This window comes from Belonocnema kinseyi, chromosome 8 (genome assembly GCF_010883055.1).
Source record: "Belonocnema kinseyi isolate 2016_QV_RU_SX_M_011 chromosome 8, B_treatae_v1, whole genome shotgun sequence".
In the NCBI taxonomy this organism is placed as follows: domain Eukaryota; kingdom Metazoa; phylum Arthropoda; class Insecta; order Hymenoptera; family Cynipidae; genus Belonocnema; species Belonocnema kinseyi.
Window position 1 is genome coordinate 112,417,206 of NC_046664.1, and position 21,948 is coordinate 112,439,153.

At 31.6% G+C, this 21,948-nt stretch overlaps 1 protein-coding gene across 2 annotated transcripts in view; it reads left to right on the forward strand.

Annotated features, from left to right (window-relative positions):
* Nucleotides 1–3,755: 3,755 nt before the first annotated feature.
* Nucleotides 3,756–21,948, forward strand: part of LOC117178274 (methionine--tRNA ligase, cytoplasmic) — a 30,632-nt gene continuing 12,439 nt past the window's right edge. The window contains exons 1-11 of one of the 2 annotated variants that reach the window (XM_033369629.1): nucleotides 3,756–4,229; nucleotides 4,910–5,061; nucleotides 9,721–9,837; nucleotides 9,910–10,056; nucleotides 10,151–10,270; nucleotides 10,359–10,495; nucleotides 10,664–10,777; nucleotides 10,856–10,894; nucleotides 10,969–11,133; nucleotides 11,225–11,501; nucleotides 11,849–12,233. In XM_033369629.1, coding sequence (XP_033225520.1) covers nucleotides 4,127–4,229; nucleotides 4,910–5,061; nucleotides 9,721–9,837; nucleotides 9,910–10,056; nucleotides 10,151–10,270; nucleotides 10,359–10,495; nucleotides 10,664–10,777; nucleotides 10,856–10,894; nucleotides 10,969–11,133; nucleotides 11,225–11,501; nucleotides 11,849–12,233 — 1,756 coding nt within the window. In that variant the 5' untranslated portion in view covers nucleotides 3,756–4,126. The remainder of the gene's footprint in view (nucleotides 4,230–4,909; nucleotides 5,062–9,720; nucleotides 9,838–9,909; nucleotides 10,057–10,150; nucleotides 10,271–10,358; nucleotides 10,496–10,663; nucleotides 10,778–10,855; nucleotides 10,895–10,968; nucleotides 11,134–11,224; nucleotides 11,502–11,848; nucleotides 12,234–21,948) is intronic. The other variant, XM_033369630.1, reaches the window with a different exon arrangement.

Here is a 21,948-nt window from a genome sequence, read left to right on the forward strand (position 1 = left end):
ATTTTTGGAGATTTAAAAAAAAGCTTTTGAGAATTGTAAAATATTTAAAAAGAATAACAAAAATTGTTGTGATTGCTAAGAAAATTGAAAATGATTTTTTTTTAGTTTGAAAAATTAATTTTAAGTGAGTATTTGAAAAGATTTTAAAAATTTAAAAAAAAAGGAGTCAGGACGATATTAAGGCAATTTTTTTTATTTTTCAGTTTTTTTAATTTTAGGAAAAAATCTAATTAACACAATAAATCAATTTTCAACCCAAAAGTTTACTTTTAAACAAAATAAATTAATTTTCTATCAAATAATTGGTGTTTTAACTAATACAATTTACAGGATAAAGTTTCAACCAAAAATGGAATAGTACAATTTCCAGATGAAGACTGTGCTACAAAATTGAATTGAACAAGAAAAAAAACGAATTTTCAACAAAATTGTTAAATTTTCAAGGGAAAAGGTGAATTTTTGACCAAGTAGATTAATGTTCTATAAAAAAACGATTTTCCAACTCAACCAATATATAAAGATTAATTTTTAATCAATCATGCAATAGTTACATTTTCAGATAAAGATAAATAATTTTTAACAGAAAAAATTAATTTTAAACAAAGTTGTTAAATTTTCGACCAAGAAAATTGATGATCTACAAACAAAGACAAATCTTAAACAAAATACATGAATTTTTAAAGAAATTATTTAATTTTAAAGTAAAAAAGACGAATTATCTACAAAAAATTGAAATTTCTAACTGAAAAATATGAGTTTTCAATGAAAGAGACCTTGTTAAAAAAACGTATTTTTTTGACAAAGTAGTTCAACTCTTAGTGATATAATCGACTTTCAAACCCAAGAAGATGTACAATTTCACTGTCATATTCTTTAAATTATTATAATTACTACAGCTTACTCGAAATACATATAATTCAAATTATTTTTTAAGTTTTTCAGAACTTTTAAATATATTTATAATTATTCCCATTTTGTCGTAAAATATGTGTAAAATACATGGCCTGGCCACTTGAGAGCCCCGTTTCGTTCAAGTTTCCGCGCAATTTAAGTTTGACGCGTACTCTCTGTACGGCGAACTATTATAGGAAAATCCGTATGCAGGAAGAAATGTTATAAAAATATTGAAAGAATGAATTTTTAAAAAACTTGGCATGTGTAATGAACGATGTATATTAGAAAACTGATAAGAAAATAAATTATATTCAGGAAAGAATGGAAGTTTGTAAATAATACAAAATGAGAGTGGTTAAAAGTATACATACAAATTTTCTATATTTATGCACGGAGAGAAATTTAAAGAGAATAATTCACGGAACTGCGCCTTAATCTTATTCTAGCTTGGGCGCAAGTTAGTCATAGTTTAGTTATTATAATTTAATTTAGTTATATATAATTTAGTTCTTGCGGCAAAGCTAGAATAAGATCAAGGAGCAGTTCCGTGAATTATTCTGTTAAAACTTCTCTCCACGTGACAATCAATTACATTTTAAATATTTCCGTTTAAGACCATGTGATGAGTGGGTCACGTGACCAGATTCCTACCTTAGCGACACTTTTTTCAATTCCTATCTTATATTCACACGAAGCGCCACATGGAGTTGAAAATTGGGGACACCAAAGAAGAAGCACGCAGAATTGTGGGTCTGGTCCTAAATTTGTATAATGACGAAAAAAGTTTTTTGTTGTAAATAATTTTTTTGGCTTTTTTCATAATTATTTAAATTTAAGACCAGACTCACCTTTCCTAGTGCTTCTTATTTATCATCCCAAATTTTCAACTCGATGTGGTGCTTCGTGTAAAATAAGTTGGGAAATAAAAAAAGTGGCAGTAAGGTAGGAATCTGGTCACGTGAACCACTCGTCACATGGCCTTAACAATGTATATATAATTCTCGTGTTGGCAATTCTTTCAGAAAAATATATGAAAAAGTGACAGAGGTCTGAAATAGAATTATGTGGGTCCGCAAATTTTGCAGAAAAGTTTCTAAATCTACCTGGATGACAATAGCTTGAAGCTTGAAGAATTTATTATTTTTACATCTTCTTTAGGTTATTTGGTTGAGGACTAGGAGCTTACAATTTTCGTGTTTATGAGTAGCTACTACTGTACAAAAAGGGAAAAGAGTGATAAAAAGATATTCACTTCAAAGAGGTCTGAGTTTAACTTTTGGGATTGGAATTTGATGGTCCCTCTGAAAATCTTTTGAAAATATTCACAAAAATTGAAATTTTTTTAATGGTGAGACATCCCGAGATATTTTTGAATATCATAATAAATTGCTTGACCACAAAAGTCTTTATTTTTAATGGATTTAAAAAGCTAACTTAGAAATACGATTTCGTACAAATCCCTTTAAATCGATGTGTAATTGAATTTTCGAGAATTATCTAACAAAAAAACCTACTTTCGAAAAAATTTCCCTTCCCTGCAGAAAAGAATCTTTGAGTATATACTAAAAATTCTTTAGGTCAAAGAATCTCAAAGAAATTCTCCGCAGGCACTCAGGTAGATATTTTTAAAGGTCCAGGAAGCTCGTTTAAATGGTCTGAAGGCTTTAAAATATCCTTTCCGAAATTGAAATAAGAATACGATCATAAATAACAAGCAAAGAGGTTATCTCAATAGAGTAGCCGACACTCAAGGGGCCTTTGTTAAGCTTTCGGATTAAAATTTAGAAGTAGATTTCTTTTAATTTCATAGTTAACAGCCTAAAACATAATAATTCGGAATCTACGGGTTTCGATGACTTCAGATATCTAACTTTTTTTTTTTAATGCTTAAAATTGAAATTAATAAAACGTTTCTCGTAAATGGAATGAGATACACCAAAAGAACAACATTTTTTAATTCAACTATAAAATTGTATATCAGTATATAAGTTATAATTATAAATAAGTATAATGGGAAAATTCATCAATTAAAAAAAAGTGCCAATAATTTGAAGAGAAATTTAAAAAGGGAGAGCGGATTAGCCACGACCAACTACTGTAAATAACTCTGCCCGCCCGGTACGTGACGAATACAAAAGGAACATTATATTACCGTCGCACTACTCTTAAAACGACCACTAAAAGGATCTTGAAAAGGACTCAAATATCTCAAACTATCTCCGAGACTATTTTGTTTCAAATCGACTTTGTTTATAGATTCAAATGGGCCAAGCTATTTCGCTCAAGAAAACTCAGAGATTTCTTTCGGTAGGGTTTTGCCACTTTCTCCCTTTTCAACCTCTATATATTAATTATATTATGCTAATTGTGAAAAACAAGAATGAACGAATATCTTTCGATCACATTATCCTCCAAAATTAAGGAAAAGTATTTCTGAACAATTAAAAATAATGACTCATTGTTTATGTCGTTCGCAGTAAAATGTATAATTTTATTTATTGCGTACTTTCCCATTTGACGTTAATTTCATTTTTCTTATTACACATATGCCACTGTTGGTCAGCAGGAAAAGGTTATGAAACACATAAATTAATATTATAGTTAATCGTATTTTCCATTACCTATCTTCAACAATATATTGCCATTTATAAGAATTAAAATATTTCTATATCTCAAAATGACAAGAAATTTTAATTATAACTTTTTATATTTTAAAATCACTTACATTTGCCGCCGTAATTATTCAAGATGGAGAAATTAAGCGATAGGTTCTGATTGGCTCAGTTTCTTTTCCTGCGTGCGGCTAGACCATGTATATAATGGAATTGGATCATGGCTCGAGGATCGAACCGTCAAGAAAATAAGCCACAAAACAAAAATACAGAAAAAGAACCTCAAAAAACGAGATAGAAGATTTATCACACATGTGGATGTTTAATTAGACATGAAAATATTATTTTCAGTATGATGTATGCCTCTAGTGTATATTTTAATGCACCATTTGAAGCTTTTTGTATGTCTTGTAGAACATGTAGAACCGAATCTAACCTCTAAGTAGGCGTAAGCCCACGCCCAACAAGCGGAAACGAATTTCGTGTTGAATGTGGGCAAAGAGTAACATGAGAGGAGACCTTTCCGAAGACAGAATTTTCTTGTCGCTCACGTGTTTTGGTTGTGTAGTGAACATAGTTTCCTATATTTTGTGAACATATTTATTAAATTATTAACAAAAATGATCGTGTCAACGAACGAAGGCAATCCGAACGCTCTGAAACTCGTTCTCGCTGCTAAATTAGCGCTGAAACCTGTCACTGTGAAAATAGTTGCTTTGAACGGTAAGATATCCTAACCTCTCTTGCGACAATCTTGTCAATATCAGCAATATTCGAATATATACTTTTATCGAATAAATATTCTAATTGCATTCAGGAGAAAATATTCAAATATAGCCTTTTTCAATATCACCACTCATTGAATCTAATTAATGTTCTCTTACCTACCGATAGAAATCTCAGAGTATATGCTAAAGATTCTCAAGGCTCTGAGAAGCTTTGAGAAATTCTCCGCAGGCACTCAGGTAGATATATTTAAAGATCCGAGTAGCTCCTTTAAACGCTTTAAAGGATTTGAATGTCCTTTCCGAAATTGAAATAAAAATACAATAATAAATAACAAGCAGAGAGGCTATGTCAGTAAAGTAGCCGACACTCAAGGGTCCTTTGTTAAGCTTTCGGATTAAAATTTAGAAATAGATTTTTTTAATTTCATAGTGAACAGCCTAAAACACAATAATTCGGAATCTACGGGTTTCGATTATTTCAGATATCTAACTTTTTATCTTTCAATGTTTAAAATTGGAATTAATACATCGTTTCTTCTAAATGGAATGAGATACGCCAAAAAAGACAATATTTTTTAATTCAGGTCGAAAATTGTATATTAGTATATAAGTTATAATTATAAATAAGTATAATGATAAAGTAAGTTTAAAATTGTGCTGAATTTCTTTTTTCAGAGAGTACCTTAGGACGGTTACCCGTTATAGAGATAGCACCAGGGCTTGAACTTTTCAGCACTCTTGCAGCTGTAGATTTTTTAGCTCCAATTGAAGAAGAATCCAGTATTGTCGGTAAAAAATGGCTGGAATGGGAAATTACTCAATTGCAGGTAATAAACTTAATTATAAAAAAAATCCTTGCTTTATTCGTAAGTAGGTATTTTCACTTCAATCGCCAGCTAACTTCACTTCGTTGATGGCTAAGGGGGAAATAATGGAACAAATGCATGGGATTCAGTCCATTTTTGCCCCATTTTCCTAATAACTTCGTAACAACTAATTTTTTCTGTATAAGTGTGTTTGCAAAATAGTTTTTATTTGTTAAGAACTATTTATTGACATTATAAAATGATGGGGATTATTATTCATTACGAAGATAACACAAAAATAAAGTTTTGTCCTATGCATTTGGTACATTGTTTGCGCCTCAGAATTCAACGAAATGAAGTTAGCTGACGATGAAGTGAAAATGCTTAATGTGTAGAATTAGAATGGTCTTCAGATCGGACATTAAAATCTAAATACCGCAATGCCGATTAAATTATAAAATACAAAAAATAATATGATTAATAGAGTTCTTCAACATAATCAAGTTACTCTGCTAAGTGATATTAACAATACTTTCGCTAATAGCTTGATAAATATAATTGATAATTCAAAATAATAATGTCAATACTTCAGTTAACATATTTCTTAATTCTCTTAATTTGTTAAAGAAAGTATTAGATTCATGTGAATTTGACCTATCTAGTTTTTATCAATTCTCGACGTTTTGAAATCCCCTTGAGTAAAAAAAAGAACGGTCTTCAAAAACGTTTCTGTCCATCTGTAGTCTGACAAGGCTATAACTTTTGAAAACATGTTGTGATCAAAATTTTTTTAGCCATAAAAAATGAAACTAAGCAATTTAAACACTGAAATTTTCTGCTAAACCTTACTGGATATGATTTTATACGAAATTATGATAAAGAATAAAATTTATGCTTTATGTTGCAATATAAGAATAAGTAAACCCGGATCGAGGTACAGAAAATATTAGAACATAGCGTATAATAAAAAGAGTGGTCGAGCACTCATCAGTGAAATATATAATAAGGAGGTTAATCTCACATAATTTCGCTCCTGGTTTGGTAATTATAAACGCGTCTTCATGCGAAGGCTTAAGCCCGGGGTTGCGTATTCATTCAAATTTTAAAGCCCTTTGAGGAAAATTTTAAGCACTGGCCAAAAGATTGGATTTGATTTTTTAGTAAAATCTTTGGCTTGGCCACGCGGCCAAAATAAGGATTTGCAGATCATTTTTCCGTAATACATTGTTCGGCTCAAACAAAATTACTTTTAAAGATTATGTCTCAGTATTTTTTTTGTTGGTACCATATTGAAATCAACAGAATTAACAGACAAGTATAATTTTTTTCAAACTTCAATGTATGGCGCTAGCCATTAATTCCATGAATTATCTGGCCGACCTTAGGTTACAAAACAGGACGTCTATAAGTGATTTGTGTACTTTTTTACAAAATATTTGTTTTTACCTAGTGAATTGTTTTCTCGAGGAAAATCATATGTGCTTTTTACTTTATTAAGTAGGTAATGGACGTTTTTTTCAAATCCTTTATTAAGAGGTCCTAATTAAAATTCCAAGTTTTCTAGAAATTACACACGTGTCTCTCGGAGATATTTTAGAAAAAAGCTCAAAAAATCGTGTTTATGTAAACTGACCCGCCCCATAGAATTTTACAGCAATATGTTCATCAGCAAATTTCAATGTTTTCTTAAATTTTCAATAACTTCTGAAATAATCAATATTTTTAAATGTTCTTGGGCTCACTTTGAAGCTATTTTTTCATTGTAGCACAACAGCTTACGAGTTTAATTTGTCAAAAAATTCTTTTCAAATTGCAAGAACTTGAAGTTGTAACAAAAAAGTTGGAAAAATTGCAATATTATTTTTGGTAACAAAAATATTTTCGTAAAACATATGAAACATAATCATATTGTTTCCATATAATTTCCTTAAAATATATATTTATTTAACTTTTATTCTGATGACTTTTATTCTGTAGGGAATTCAGAATAAAAGTTAAATAAATATATATTTTAAGGAAATTATATGGAAACATCATGATTATATGTTTCATATATTTTACAAAAATATTTTGGTTACCAAAAATAATATTGCAATTTTCCTACTTTTTTATGACAACTTCAAGTTCTTTTCAATTCGAAAAGAAATTTTTCACAAATTAAACTCGTAAGCTGTTGTGATACAATGAAAAAATAGCTTCAAAATGAGCCCAAGATCATTGAAAAATGTTTACTATTTCGGAATTTGTTAAAAAATTTAAGAAAACAATTAAATTTACACTATTTTTGCAATATCTACTTAAAAACTGAACAAAGTGGCTTCACCCTGAACTTATTTTATACAGAATTTAGAAAATAATCAACCTTTTAAAGTTACATGTTTTTAGTTCTGGTATAATTGTAATTAAGAGAATTTAATCAGTGATAAAAAAAGCAGTGACCTAAAACTTATGCACTGCAGTGTAGGTCACGAGTTATAGCCATGAAACTTTGACCCTTTCCATTCGGAAGGCTCTGTATGTACACTTTTTTCTCCTTTTTTGTTAAAAAATAACACATTTTTCAAGAATATCTGTTTTTTTTCAGAATTTCTGTTGTCGAAATTAAATGAAAAAAACTATCTGGTTTTACATTTTTTCTTTATTATTGATAAAAAATCTCATTAAAGGGATTAGTTTTATAACGTATTATTTTATGCCTAGGAGTGCCAAGAATTAATAAACTAAGCGCAGAGGAAAATTTTTTTGTTAATTGTTGATGATAAAAGAATATGTAAATAAATTAATCAAATAATAATGTAAGAGGCGAAGAAACTAATTAAATAATTGATTAATTAATTGACTGATAAATGACTTGGTATTAAAAGATAGTCTATATCTAAGAAACTCGAAAATTATTCAATCATTTAATTAGTGTCTTTATTAATTACATTATTATGTAAATAATTTGTTTACATATATTTTGATCATAAACCATTAACAATAATAATTTCAACTGCGATGATTAGTTCGTCAATTTTTAGCACTCGACAAAAAATAATGCAACGTTATAAAACTAATTCCTTTAATAACATTTTTTTTATAAATAATAGATAAGTAATGTAAAAACAGTTAATTTTTATACATATTTTTTCATATAATGTCGACAACAGATATATGAGCTAAATTTTTAATTTTTATTTTACGTAGAATTTAGTCCTCTATAATTTGTTTTTCTGTAGGATATGTACGAAACAAGCTGTTTTGCGTAAACTTTTTGATTTGAAAAAACTGATCACGAATAATTTGCCCTGAAAAATAGGTCAAAAGTGTTCAACTTTGTGAGGACATAGCTTCTGACATTGTATTGTATTTTTCATTGTATTTTTTTAGAATTACTTGAAATCACTTCTACTTCAATTGAGGGTTTGAAAATGTTTCTGTAAAATTAACAGGTTCCAAAGTACAGATACAAACTTCAGAATTGGAATTTTCACCTATTTTTTCAAAACAATACGGGTTCTTTGTAGGACCAAAACTCGGCACTTATTGAAGATAGGGTGATTTTTTTGCCTTCAATTTTTTCAGAATTTCCTCTAGTTTAATTTTGGTGTTGATCATTTTGCTCTAAAATTTAATGGGGCGGGTCAGTCTACGCAAACCAGTTTTAGGTTCCCCCGGCTTGTTTTCTAGAATAATAAATATTTTATCTTAAAAATTTGGGAATTGATAGCGAATATGCTAACGGACATCCTCACACACTTTTTTGTGGGTTAATTAAAAAAAGTTTTAATTTAGCAAAATGTGATTAATTTACATAGCGCTTAGGAAATAGCATCGATTTTTTCAGTGTTAGATTCTCCCGGCTTTTTTCCTAGGATAAGAAATATTTTGCCTTCAAAATCTGGGAAATGATAGTGAACATGCTAACGGACGTCCCCACACACTTTTTTGTGTTTTTCATCAAAAAATTTTTGATATTGGTAACAACGTGTGTGTATATTTCGAGGTTATGTGTGTTACAATTCACTCAAGCGTTACTTGCAAACTATACAATATTTTTGGCCGAAAACTTTGGACTTACAAATAAACATAGTAACTAATCTCCCGGAACTAACCTTGTTTGCAGGCAATCAAAAAAGTTTATTTCATAAATAATTTCCAGATTATCGGAAAGGCAGAGATGAAAAACGACGTAACCTCAAAATAATGCATATGCATAAAATTTTTATTTAGCACAATACATTTTTTTTGTTATTATCCCTCAAAAAAGAGTCCGGGGACGCCCGTTATGGCATTTTATAGCATCTTCGAATTCAGTTTTTAAAAATTTTCGCTTTTGTGGAAAAAAAGCCAGGGAAACTGTAAGTATCACATGCCCTCATAACCCGTTTTAGCAAAAACCGCGAATTACTTACTTAATACGGTATAAAAGTACCAGATGCCTGGACTAAAAATATAGGCAATAATCTCTGACAAGTTGAAATATAACTTACGAGCGAAGCGGACCGCGCGCTACTTAGAATGTGCCAAAGCAGCGACCACAACAGTAACAAAAATGATTTAAACACATAATAAGTTAAAAGAAAACACATTTTTAATATATTATAATGACTTAAACTTAATCATAAACAAAATTCACGCATACAAGTTCAAAGCTTTTTTTTCTTAATAAATGCATGCATCTTGTGCGATATTTTTCAGCCTGCTCTAGTATCTTATGGTGGATCAGGAACATTGGATACATCTCATAAGCCTGGGATATCGTTTCTTTTAAATGAACTGAATGCGGCTTTGAAAGACAAAAAGTACTTAATTAAGGTGAATAAAAGTGGCAGAAAAAGGCAAAGCAATCCTAACTTCAAATCAAAAAGTAATTTTATTTTTTTGCAGAGTAATAATGACTTATCAGTAGTGGATGCCTGCCTTTGGGTAACTCTTTGGATGGCAGTCGCTATTCCTGAAGTTAATTTAATGTTGAAGGAATTCGCTCACATAGAAAATTGGCTGAAAGTAATCGATGCAATTTCAATAGTGCAGGTAAATCATTGGTTTTAATTATTCACTGTCTAAGTTTTATATCTCGTTTGATATGATGCTTGTAAATTTAAAATATGGTTGCATTTCCAATCAGGAATCACTAAAAGTTTTCAAACCTGAAAGAGGTGTCAAAGGCATTGCATGTATTCAAGCAGCATCTTGGTTCCCTCTTAATTTGTATACTCTTGGAAAACAAAGTAAACCAGCTAGCGATGTGAGTCATTTAAAACAAAATTCTCTTGATTCTTATCTTCCATTAAAATTATACCCTAAAATTACTTACCATCGGTTATTATTTTCAGACAAAAGCTGAAGACGAGAAGGATATGGACTTAATCAGTGCTGAAGAACTTCGTTATATCCAAGATAGTTGGACGACATCTTTTTATCGTTCAGTGGAACCTACGAATCCTGTGTATGGTGAAAAATGTTTAGATATGTAAAGGAAGAGTAAATTTACAAATTCTGCTAAACTTAAGAGAATTTAATTTAACTAATGAGCAATACGCTGCACACTTCCCCCACCCCAACTATTTCTTGCTTGTAAAATTAATCTTGGGCTGGGAGGTTTCGAGAGTGGTCTTTATTCAATCATTACTTTTTTCAGACCTGTTTTTCTCGAAAGAAATGTTCTTGTGACTTCAGCTCTTCCCTATGTGAATAATGTTCCTCATTTAGGGAATATCATAGGTTGTGTTCTTTCAGCAGATATTTTTGCCAGGTTCGAATTAATAATAAAAAATATATATTTGAATTTAATTATTAATGATTTTATCTCATAATGTTCCCCTTTTTATAGATACTGCCGACAAAGAAATTACAATACGCTATTTATCTGGTAAATATATTTATTTTATTAATGCGAACTGCAAGTAATACATTACTAAATAACCTTGTTTATTATTTTCTTAGTGGAACAGACGAGTATGGAACAGCAACGGAGACTAAGGCTCTTGAAGAAAAAATGACACCTCAAGAAATCTGTGATAAATTTTACAGCATTCACAATGATATTTACCGCTGGTTTAATATCGGCTTTGATTATTTTGGACGAACTACTACTGCTGAACAGACAGAGTAAGAGCAAAGATTGTCAATAGTTTCACGCGTTTATCTTTTCTGAAAATTGAACATTTCTAATATTTTGTGCCTTCTTTATTTCGTGTAGGATTGTTCAGGACATGTTTTTAAGAATAAAATCACAGGGGTACATTCTGAATGACTCTGTGGATCAATTATTGTGCGAAACCTGCAATCGATTTTTAGCAGATAGGTTCGTCGAAGGAACTTGTCCAGGATGCAAATACGAAGATGCTCGAGGTGACCAGTGCGATGGATGTGGACATCTTGTTAATGCCACTGAATTAATCAATCCGAGGTGTAAAGTTTGCAATAACAAGCCGGTCGTCAAGGCTTCCACACAGTTTTTCCTCGATTTACCCAAAGTAAAGTAACTAAAAAATTTAATAACCAAACGTGGGGCCGTTTCAGTATTACGTAGCATAAATTTACTTATTTTCGGACCCCCCCCCCCCCATGATAAACATTTTTGCATTACGAATATACGATAGTAAGCATCTATTTCGACTCCCCCCCTCTTTTTAAAACACATACGTAATACTTGAATAGCCCCTTTGCAGATAATAAACTGACTTTTGTAGTAGTCTGCAGATTGTAGAAACAGAGTAATATCTTTTCCATTATCAGTGACTCGGTGGCTATTTTCTGTTATATTCTGATTAAAAAGTCTCGACAACTAAAAACTAATTTGCTGTATTTAATTCTCTTCCAGTTGCAAGATAAATTAAAAGAGTGGATCGAAAGTGTCGATAGTAACTGGTCTTCAGTAGCGAGAGCAGTAACTAAACCGTGGCTTCGAGATGGACTGAAACCGAGGTGCATAACAAGAGATTTGAAATGGGGAATTCCAGTTCCTTTGGATGGATACAGGGACAAAGTGTTTTACGTGTGGTTTGACGCTCCATTGGGCTACATAAGTATTACTAAGAGATTCACAAAACATTATGAACAGTGGTGGAAGCCCACGAAGGATTCCAATATCCATCTCTATCAGTTCATGGCGAAGGATAATGTTCCATTCCACGCAATTATGTTTCCTGCTACGTTATTGGCAGCTGACGATGGATACACGTTAGTGAATCACATCGCAGCAACTGGTAATATCTTATTTCCCTATTTCATATTTTATTTTCAGACTCTCGTTTATTTAATTGGGTCATTTTATCTATTCCAAGCCGGTTGAGGTTATTTTTTTATTTTATTTTCATATTTACAGTACTATCCAGGAATATGAGAAATCCGGGAAAAAATGAAATAGAATAATTTCTACGTTAGCATTGGAAAGCTTATTAAATTCCACGTAAAATTAGTTCTAAGTGAGTGAGAAATGTCGGTATAATTTATTATTTTTGTTTATTTTTATTATTCAAATTCGGCTTTACTTTAAAATGAGCTTAAGAAAGTAAAGAAGTGTTCACTGGTTCTTGAATTAGCATAAAAATTGAAAGGCGTGCGCAAGATAAAAATCTATCGGACGAGCGTCTTCTCCAGTCTTTTATCTTAATTTTCTGTGAATTCATAAAGGACAGGACATCGAAGCTCTATAATTTTGATGATAATTCGAGATTTAGTGAACATTTTTACAATTTCTTGGGCTCATTTTTAAAGCAAACTTCATGGATAATTTTGCGTGACTTTCCATTTTTTACCATTATTTTCCTAGATAATGTATTCAAATATTTTATTTCGAAATCGAGAAAAAATCCTGTGTCTACACTGTAAAAATTAATTTAATCACATCTGATGTATTCACATGTCTTTTTACTTTAATTTTTGCATAACAAAAATAAAAGCATAAAAACGTCCTTGTAATCGTGACCCCGTGAGACTTAATTGACTTCAAATGTTCAGAAAATTGTCTGAGAAGGCTTACTTGAAGAGTTATACAGGACCACAAAATGAAATCGAAAAGTCCTCCGACCACATCAAGTAGATTATACGTTTTCGGGTGCGCTGTTCACGAGTCCGTTGCTCCTATGATCTCTATACGTCTTGATTAAGGTCATTTGAAGATCAACTTCGTTAATTTGAGAGATATCATCTGTTTGAGCTCAGATTATGAAAGAGCGGGAAATTTTACGTTCGGATATATCTTTACCCATGGGTCCCAGAAAACTCTAGAGGCAACATGAAGGTTATATATGCACATTAATAAAATAAATTCACGAATAACGTGTTCGTTTACTGGCGAAATATCTACAAAGAGCTATTCTTTCATGTAGAGTAGTAGTATTCGCCATCATTCTTACGTGCCAATAACCTTGGTATCTTCTTTCGACATCATTGAAGTCTTTGTGAAATCTCTCAACCTGTTCCTCGCTGAAGTCCCCAAAATTTCCGGGAAGTAATCAATATGGAAATTAAGAAAATGGAACTTTAAATTCATTAGGCATCCCATTTCTCTATAATTTCTTAACTTTCTATTCAAAATATTTTTGTAATCGGCATCTTTATTATTTCCTAGAAATTTTTGTTGATGTTCTCTGAAACGTTGCTATGCCGCTCGCTCCTTGTTTACATTCTTCTTCAAATTCTTTATCCTGCAACAGTTCCCTTATCTGTGGGCCATCAAATACTCCTTTATTAATTTTAGCTTCAGAAAGTTTTGGAAACTTCTCAAAGATGTACATAAATGCATCACTTCCTGCTGGTAAGTTCTTCATTGCTTTGATGAATTGTTTAACCAAAAATAATGTTGTTTTCGGTCTCGACTGTCCCATTCACAAATAAAACATTGATTTTTTTGTGAATCAACTTTGTTAGTCTAATAAGGTAGTCGTTATTTTTAAATCTCCGATTAACTGCCAGCCGTGAAAAACGTAATTCAACTTCTGAAGCACTAAATGAAGATCATAATATTCTTCTTTTAATACGACAGAATGACCGACTGGTATAGGAGCATACATGTTGTCATTATGGAGCAAAGCAGCTTTTAAAATTGTCGAAGAATCTATAAATAGACGCTATAAATAGACCTTCAACACCGTTATAATATACCAAATTCAATACGTTAAAAAAAATTCCCTAAATGAGCAGTCTCGATTTTGGTAGAATGATATACGATTTTCAGGAGCTAGAACTCAGTTCATCTTGAGTAAATTAGAATTCGTATGTTGATCAGCCATTTCTTCCGATTCATCTATAAAACTGTGATTATTATGTTCGTCTCTCGAATCTTCAACTTGCATTTCAATATTTTCCGCATCTATATTAGAAGTATCTTTATTAGTCGACATCTTAATTTCTCTCAAATCGTGATGAATGGAGATGAGGACAGGAAGAGTCACAGACTGAATAGGTGCATAAGATATAAGAGATATTTTGTTACGATTGTACTCAGATGTGTTAGTTGAGCGGAAATAGCAATCCGTGTTGTGATCTGTCGCATTTCGCCAAATCATTGGTGAGGAAAATCTTGTTTTTTTTCTGATAGTAAAGTTGCAACCTACATTTTACGCATATAGTTTTCAGAGTCCACAAATTGTACATTCCACTAGTATCTTGGCTGGAGAAATTTCTGTAATTTTTTAATTTATCTGTAAATGGTTTTCTTTCAATACTGATGGTGTATTTCCCACAAATAACACAATAGTTGTCAACACGCGTATTGCAAGGCATCATTTCTGTTCTTATAGCAATAGACTCTACAGAGGCTAACTTACCCACCAATGTAGATGTGCGGTCGCATGCTGACGATTGCGGGCTTGGTTGCTCACCCTGACCAATCGCCGTTACTGGGGTTCCGAATCCCTGCATCGTACAGCTACTTTTTCTTGTGCATGCCATGATAGATTCACACCTTCGTCTAGAGAATACGAAGGTGTCAGGATCATAACTTACTGAACTCGCGATTGCAGGAGAATTGTGCCAGAATTGCAGTTGTTTCTTCAAGTGGATGTGAATCTAAGTGCGAATGTCATTTCTACTGTATCCAACTACTATGACAAAATATTTCTCAGGGAATTTAGAATGATCGATTTCACCTTCATATTCTAAAGAATGTTTTTGGTCTTCCTATGACCTCTAGAGTTTTCTGGGACCCATGGGTAAAAATATATCCGAACGTAAAATATCCCGCCCTTTCAGAATCTGAGCTCAAAAAGATATTTCTCAGTTTAACGAAGTTGATCTTCAGATGACCTTAATCCAAACGTATAGGGGTCATAGGGGCCACGGATACGTGATCAGCGCACCCGAAAACGTATAGTCCACTTGGTTTGTCAGGAGGACTTTTCGATTTCATTTTGTGGTCCTGTGTTACTGTTACTAATTAAAGCATTAATAATCCTAGAATGTTATAAAAATTCGTATTACAATATATTTAATTTCAGTTTTAATTCAATGTAGACAAAGGCATCATCGTACTTTCTTACTATTAGTTAATGTATAAATTAACCATTTTTGTTCTTATTTTTTAATAAATGGGTAGACTACCTACCGAAATTGACTAACAACTATACAAAAATTATAAAAATATCTAATAAATTATGTGTGAGATGAGAACGTAACTTTAAGGGGTTTTCGTCCTTATTTTGAAAATAATGGACAAAAATTTGATTTCAAGAACAACCAAAAAGTAATCAAATTTCAAAACCTTGTTCAAAACTTTCGTAACTTCATTGAAATTGGAATGTTTTTGTATGTATTAAAACGTACGTCTTAAGATTCAGTTTTGATCGCTTGTTACGGAATTCAAGTTCTTTTTCAATTTTCCAAGCAGAATATGAAAATTGGTATTTTAAAACTTGGTATATGACAGTTTTTGCACATTACTCCGGGCAAATATCTCTTAGGGAGAATGTCGAACAAAGTCGGGATTTACAGGGTATTTAAGTCAGTTTTTGAACTTATCACCATGTAAATCCTGGATTTCATTGTTTTTTCTCCCTGAGAATGTGTCGGTTTCAAAAATTGAAAAAGACTCGTTCTTAAAATAATTTTTTTTTCATTATTTTTTAAATTAAAGTTGCTTTTGCTCTATAGTGAACAATCGATTATAGACAGTGAAAGAAGGATAAGGCGTCAAAAGTAGTTACGCGTATTTGGAGGTTTTTTTCACGTAAAATACCTAAGTGAAGTAGTTTACGTAGGAAACAGGTAAAATGCACTCCGGATTTTCATATATTCAATGGAATGATCTTAATTTTAAATGTCTACAAGTGATAATTGTGAGATATTGTTATTTTTGATCTTCCAAATAATTGTAATGAAAATATATGTTAATATAATTTTTTAGAAATACCGGTAAATTATTGAAACCTAAAAAGCCTTCGTAATTTGTTGTGAATTTTCACATTTATATCTATTTTTTATTATTGTTATGGTGCAATATTGGCCAACTTAATACTTAATTAATTAATTAATATTAAATTTTTTGGTCCACTGGAAAAAATAAATATTTTTTAAATATTGAATTTAAAAATTTGAATATTAACAAAATATAGATTTCTTACCAGTAGACATAAAACACTAAATCCAGTAGAACAGTAGACAAAAACATTTATTGATAAAACATACACTGATAAACGAACTTCATTGCAATAAATTTATGTACCTATACGATTTTTAAAATTTATTTGAAGGAATGTTTGCAAAGAGCAACAAGTTTTAGGGCTTATGTTTGTGGAGGGAAACGGAAAACACAGATCGTAAAGTTCCAGATACGCGTAATCTACATCGTGTAAGAAAGTTGGCACGTAAAATACCTAGTAATTTATGGTAAAAAAAACGGCGTAAATTACCTAGCGTATTTTACTTACCCATCCCTGATCATTAGTTTCTTATTTGCTCTTTCACAATAAGAACATTATTCCTATACCTGAAAAATTCGAATGGTTATCCAACTAAAAACTGAGGCTCTTTTATGGAGTTCCTGCGTTGGACCGCCCCTTCAAATTCTCTTCGTTTAAAATGAACCTACCGCACATTAGGTTCGTTTCTTCGCGGACGGTCACATATGGGGCAGAATACGCCGTGTTCCCACCTAAAATTAATTTTTTTTTGCTCGGGTTAAAACTTGGCTGGAATATAGTCCTCGTAGACCTACACTAATCCACCAAACCATAGGTTCATTTATCAACCGGGTTTCAATATACAGGGGCCTGAATTTTTCACTTTTTCACACTTTTCTTCACCTTCACGTTAGTGTAACTTCTTTTAGGATGATCTGATTGGACTTCTATTATAGTATTTTGGAAAGCTCTTTTTATATTAACATTTTTGTTTATATTTCAAAAAGAAGCTTTTTTATACTCTTTAAAGGCATGTAGAATGAAAACTGGGCCACAAATGGTTTCGTGGTCAAATTTAGATTCTTATTCTCATTCTGAATAAAATAAAAGATGTGAGGTGAAATATATAACGCAATTTATATATTTCTGCACAGATAAACATCTCAACAAAATTAAATATAATGTTAGGGCACATTAGACCTGACAGTATTCGTTTCCGAGAGCTGCGGAAGATTAACGTGGTATCCTCGACCGTAAAAACCTAAATTTGACCAAGAAAACATTTCCGGCCCACAATTTATTCTAAATGATTTTAAAGAGTATAAAAAAGCTATTTTTTTAATCGAATTTTTTTTAACATGGTGTTTTTTTCTTTAAAAATTCAATGTCAATTTTGATTTTAAAACAAAAATACATATAATTTTTGTTTAATATATCGTTATAATAATACTAAAGTACAAAAACTCAACTTTCTAAAACACTATAATAAAAGTCGAATCGGATCATCCTAAAATAAGTTACACTAACGTGAAGGTGAAGAAACACGTGAAAAAAATGAAAACTTCAGGCTCCTGTATATCGACAACCGGTTGCTAAATGAACCTATGGTTTGATGGATTAATCTAGGTCCAGTAGGACTATATTCCAACCAAGTTTCAACCCGATCAAAAAACAAAATTAATTTTAGGTGGGGACACTTGACGTATTCTGTCCCATATGTAGTACATAGCATACGATAATTTTTCCCAACTCCAATAATTTGCCATGTTCACATGCGTGCAGTAACGACTGCGAAATTATGCATCTTTAATTAGTGACAGATGCGTGTGTGTAGTGGGCTATACAGGCACGTTGCTTCTTCATTAGTACGCTTGCATACGATTGCAGATCAGCAGATTTCATCCACAAAGTTCGCAGGAGTGAAAGAGATAGATAACAGAACATACCGATGGGTCCCAATAAAAAAACACCTATCTCACGCGGGTCAATTCTAAATCCCCTAACTGTACCGGACCTCTTTAAAAACAACGCATCTGTAGCATGCAGATTCTAAACCTCGTAACTTTACTGAACCCGTTTTAAAACAACGTAACTCGATTTTTCACTTTTTTTAGTAGAGCTAATTCTAATCGTCGCAATTCTGTTTCGTTTCAAATCGAAATGCAATCGACGGAAATGGGAAGTACTATATGTTTTTGAAATATTACAAACACTTTTTATATGATTCTAATACAAGTTAACCTATAATACGAATGATAAAAAGCAATATTGTCTATGGCATGACAGTAGCAGTGCAAGAGAGGTTATGTTTCAAAAATGTTGAGCTGCGTTAGTACATAAATATTTACTTCGGTTTAAATTTATGAAATCTCAAAATTTCTGAAACATATCCTCTCTTGCACTGCTACTGTCATGTCATAGACAATATTGCTTTTTATCATTCATATTATAGGTTAACTTGTATTAGAAACATATAAAAAATGTTTGTAATATTTCAAAAACATGTATCCTAATAAAAAAACACCTATCTCACGCGGGTCAATTCTAAATCCCCTAACTGTACCGGAGCTTTTTAAAAACAACGCATCTGTAGCGTGCAGATTCTATATCTCGTAACTTTACTGAGCCAGTTTAAAAATAACGTAACTCGATTTTTCCCTTTTTTCAGTACTCTGCCGATAGAAATCTCAGAATATATGCTAAAGATTCTCAAGGCTCTGAGAAATTCTCCGCAGGCACTGAGGTAGATATATTTAAAGGTCCAGGTAGCTCGTTGAAATGTTTTGAAGGATTTAAAATTTCCTTTCCTAAATTTAAATAAAAATACGATCATAAATAACAAGCAGAGATGCGATCTCAATGGAGTAACTGACACTCAAGGGTCCTTTGTTAAGCTTTCGGATTAAAATTAAGAAATAGATTTTTTTTAATTTCATAGCTAACAATCTAAAATATAATAATTGGGAATCTACCGGTTTCGATTATTTCAGATATCAATTTTTTTTTATAAATATTTAAAATTGGAATTAAAATATGTTTCTCGTGAATGGAATGAGATACGCCAAAAAAGAGAATATTATTTAATCCAACTAGAAAATTGTATATTAGTATGTAAGTTATAATTATAAATAAGTATAATGAAAAAATACATTAACTAAAAAAAATGTTAATAATTTGAAGAAAAATGTAAAAAGCGAGAGTCGGGTTAGCGACGGCCAACTACCCTAAATAACTCTGCCCGCCCGGTACGTGACGAATACAAAAGGACCATTATATTACCGTCGTATCAGTCTTAAAAGGACCTCTAAAAGGACCTTGAAAAGGACCCAAATCCCTCTGACTATCTCTGAGACTAAATCATTCAAATCGAACCTGCAGAAAGTCTCAAACCGGCCAGGCTATTTCGCCTGATAATACTCTGAGATTTTTGTCGGTAGGGGACCTATCGATACATTTTCCATATCTTTCACTCTTTGCGACTGTCTGCAAAGATCTAGCTGTATAATATCTTTGATCTAGGTGTATACTATCTTTGCTTTCTGCATGCAATCTGCTGAACTGCAATCGTGTGAACGCGCCCTTGTTCCCTCTGTTTTCTTACAATTGTTTTTCTAGCTTGAAACAACTATTTAATAGTAAAAATAAGTATTTATCCCAAACAAAGCGTTTCAGATAGTTTCCATATTATACAGTGAAAAAACACCTTTCTTGTCAAACATGTTATTCTAAAAAAAAAATTATTTTTCTGTCATGTAAGTTTCAGTGCATTACAAGCTTAAATAATCGTTAAGTAATGTTTTAGCGAAAAATTTGATCCAGATTCTGCAAAGAACATGAATAATAGACGAGTGGAATTGAAATACGAATTCCAACCTAACATTTAGGTCAGATTTTTAAGATAATAAATATTTCATGCATAAATTATGCACTGACTAGTACACTACAGAATTTTTAGGAAAAAATAACATGTCGAGTATAGTGCTAGGTATAGTAAAGTTATCGTATAAATTAATGAAAATTTACATTGAGTTCATGTTTGATTTGAAATAAGTTTATGTGTTAAAATTTACAATAAATAGGCCAATAATTGTTTTGTTTTTTTACTGTGTAAGATGAAAATTCCATATGAAATACTGTATTTTCGATAAAGACTTTTAGTATGCAATAATTACTTTAAACTCCATATGGTGCATCGAAGTGTAAACATTCCCAATTGGGAAGTTTACCGTTCACTAGTGTGCGTAATTTTTTCTGGTCAAATAGAGATAAATTTATTGTCTACTGAAAGAACGTTTCAAAGTACGTGTGTTTCTATTTTTACACCAAACGCGATCAATTGCTGCTTACTATGTGCACAATTTAACAATTAAAGTGTAGTGATAAAAAATTGTGTCCTACATTTGATTTTATGTTTTGGTTCTAAGGTTATTATTTATACATAGAAACGGTAGTTTTGTGTGACATTTGATAGTGAAGTTAAAAACTATGCAAGAAAAAGTGACCAGTGTTAAAAATATTACATTTTTCTGTTTAAACTGAATGTCTGACACTCTTAATTTGTTTTAAGAATTAATTCAAGAAATTTACTAATAATTTTTATTTAAAAAAAAGCAATTTTTCTTTTCTAAAATTTACATTTACGCGGAAATTTGACCAGAACACTGATCAACTATGCATGTGCACTCGCCACTGGTTATGCACAGACGCTTACGCTTCCGCGTTGCAAGCGAGGATTATGGCCATTTTAGTGAAGTCAGAAAAAGAACCGATTTTGTACTTACTAGTCCAGTCATCTGGTATTTTTAGATGGTAATTTCTGGGCAGTCATTTTTTTGTCCTAAGTACTGCATTTGGGAGTGCATAATATTGGGTCAGGTTCTGTGAACCGGATTTCATCCCGGAACACGGAAACTTTTTTGGAAAAAGGTGCAGAATATCATTAGATTAGATTAGATTGGTGCTTTTCTGTGCATTTAAAAGGTAAAAGTGTTCTTAAACAAATTAAAGTAGAAAAAATTCTGTGTAAAACCAAAAAAAAAAGTTCTATCTCAAATAGTTTCGGGGTTACGGCCTTTCAAAAAACTACGATTTTTTACAATTTTTTGCCAAAAATCATATGTTTTTTTTTGTTTCTGTTGCTCGAGAGAGAATACAAGAGGACTTAAAAAAAGAAAATATTCCTACTCCCAATAGGTCACGAGTAATGCCCATCCAAATATACCTATTTTTTTTCTTTTTTCACCGAACCAACACGACTTTCGGATTATCGGTGAAAAAAGACCGAAAAATAAGCATATTTGGGACCTATATACTCGTGACCTATTGGGGAGTAGGACCATTTTCTTTTTTTTTTAACTTACGCAGAATTATGTCCTCTTTTATTAATTCTCTAGGAACTTTCTTCTGTGACAACCCCGAAAGGAGATACTAGGCAGTCTGATAAGAACCTGAAAATTCTAAGAGATGGCATTAGTATTCCCTAATGTGAACCATTTTCGTCGAGCTTGATCCTTTAAATGACGCCTGTCAAAACTTCAGCCATTTATGTTTACGCATTTACAAGTTACAGCACTGAGAAGCG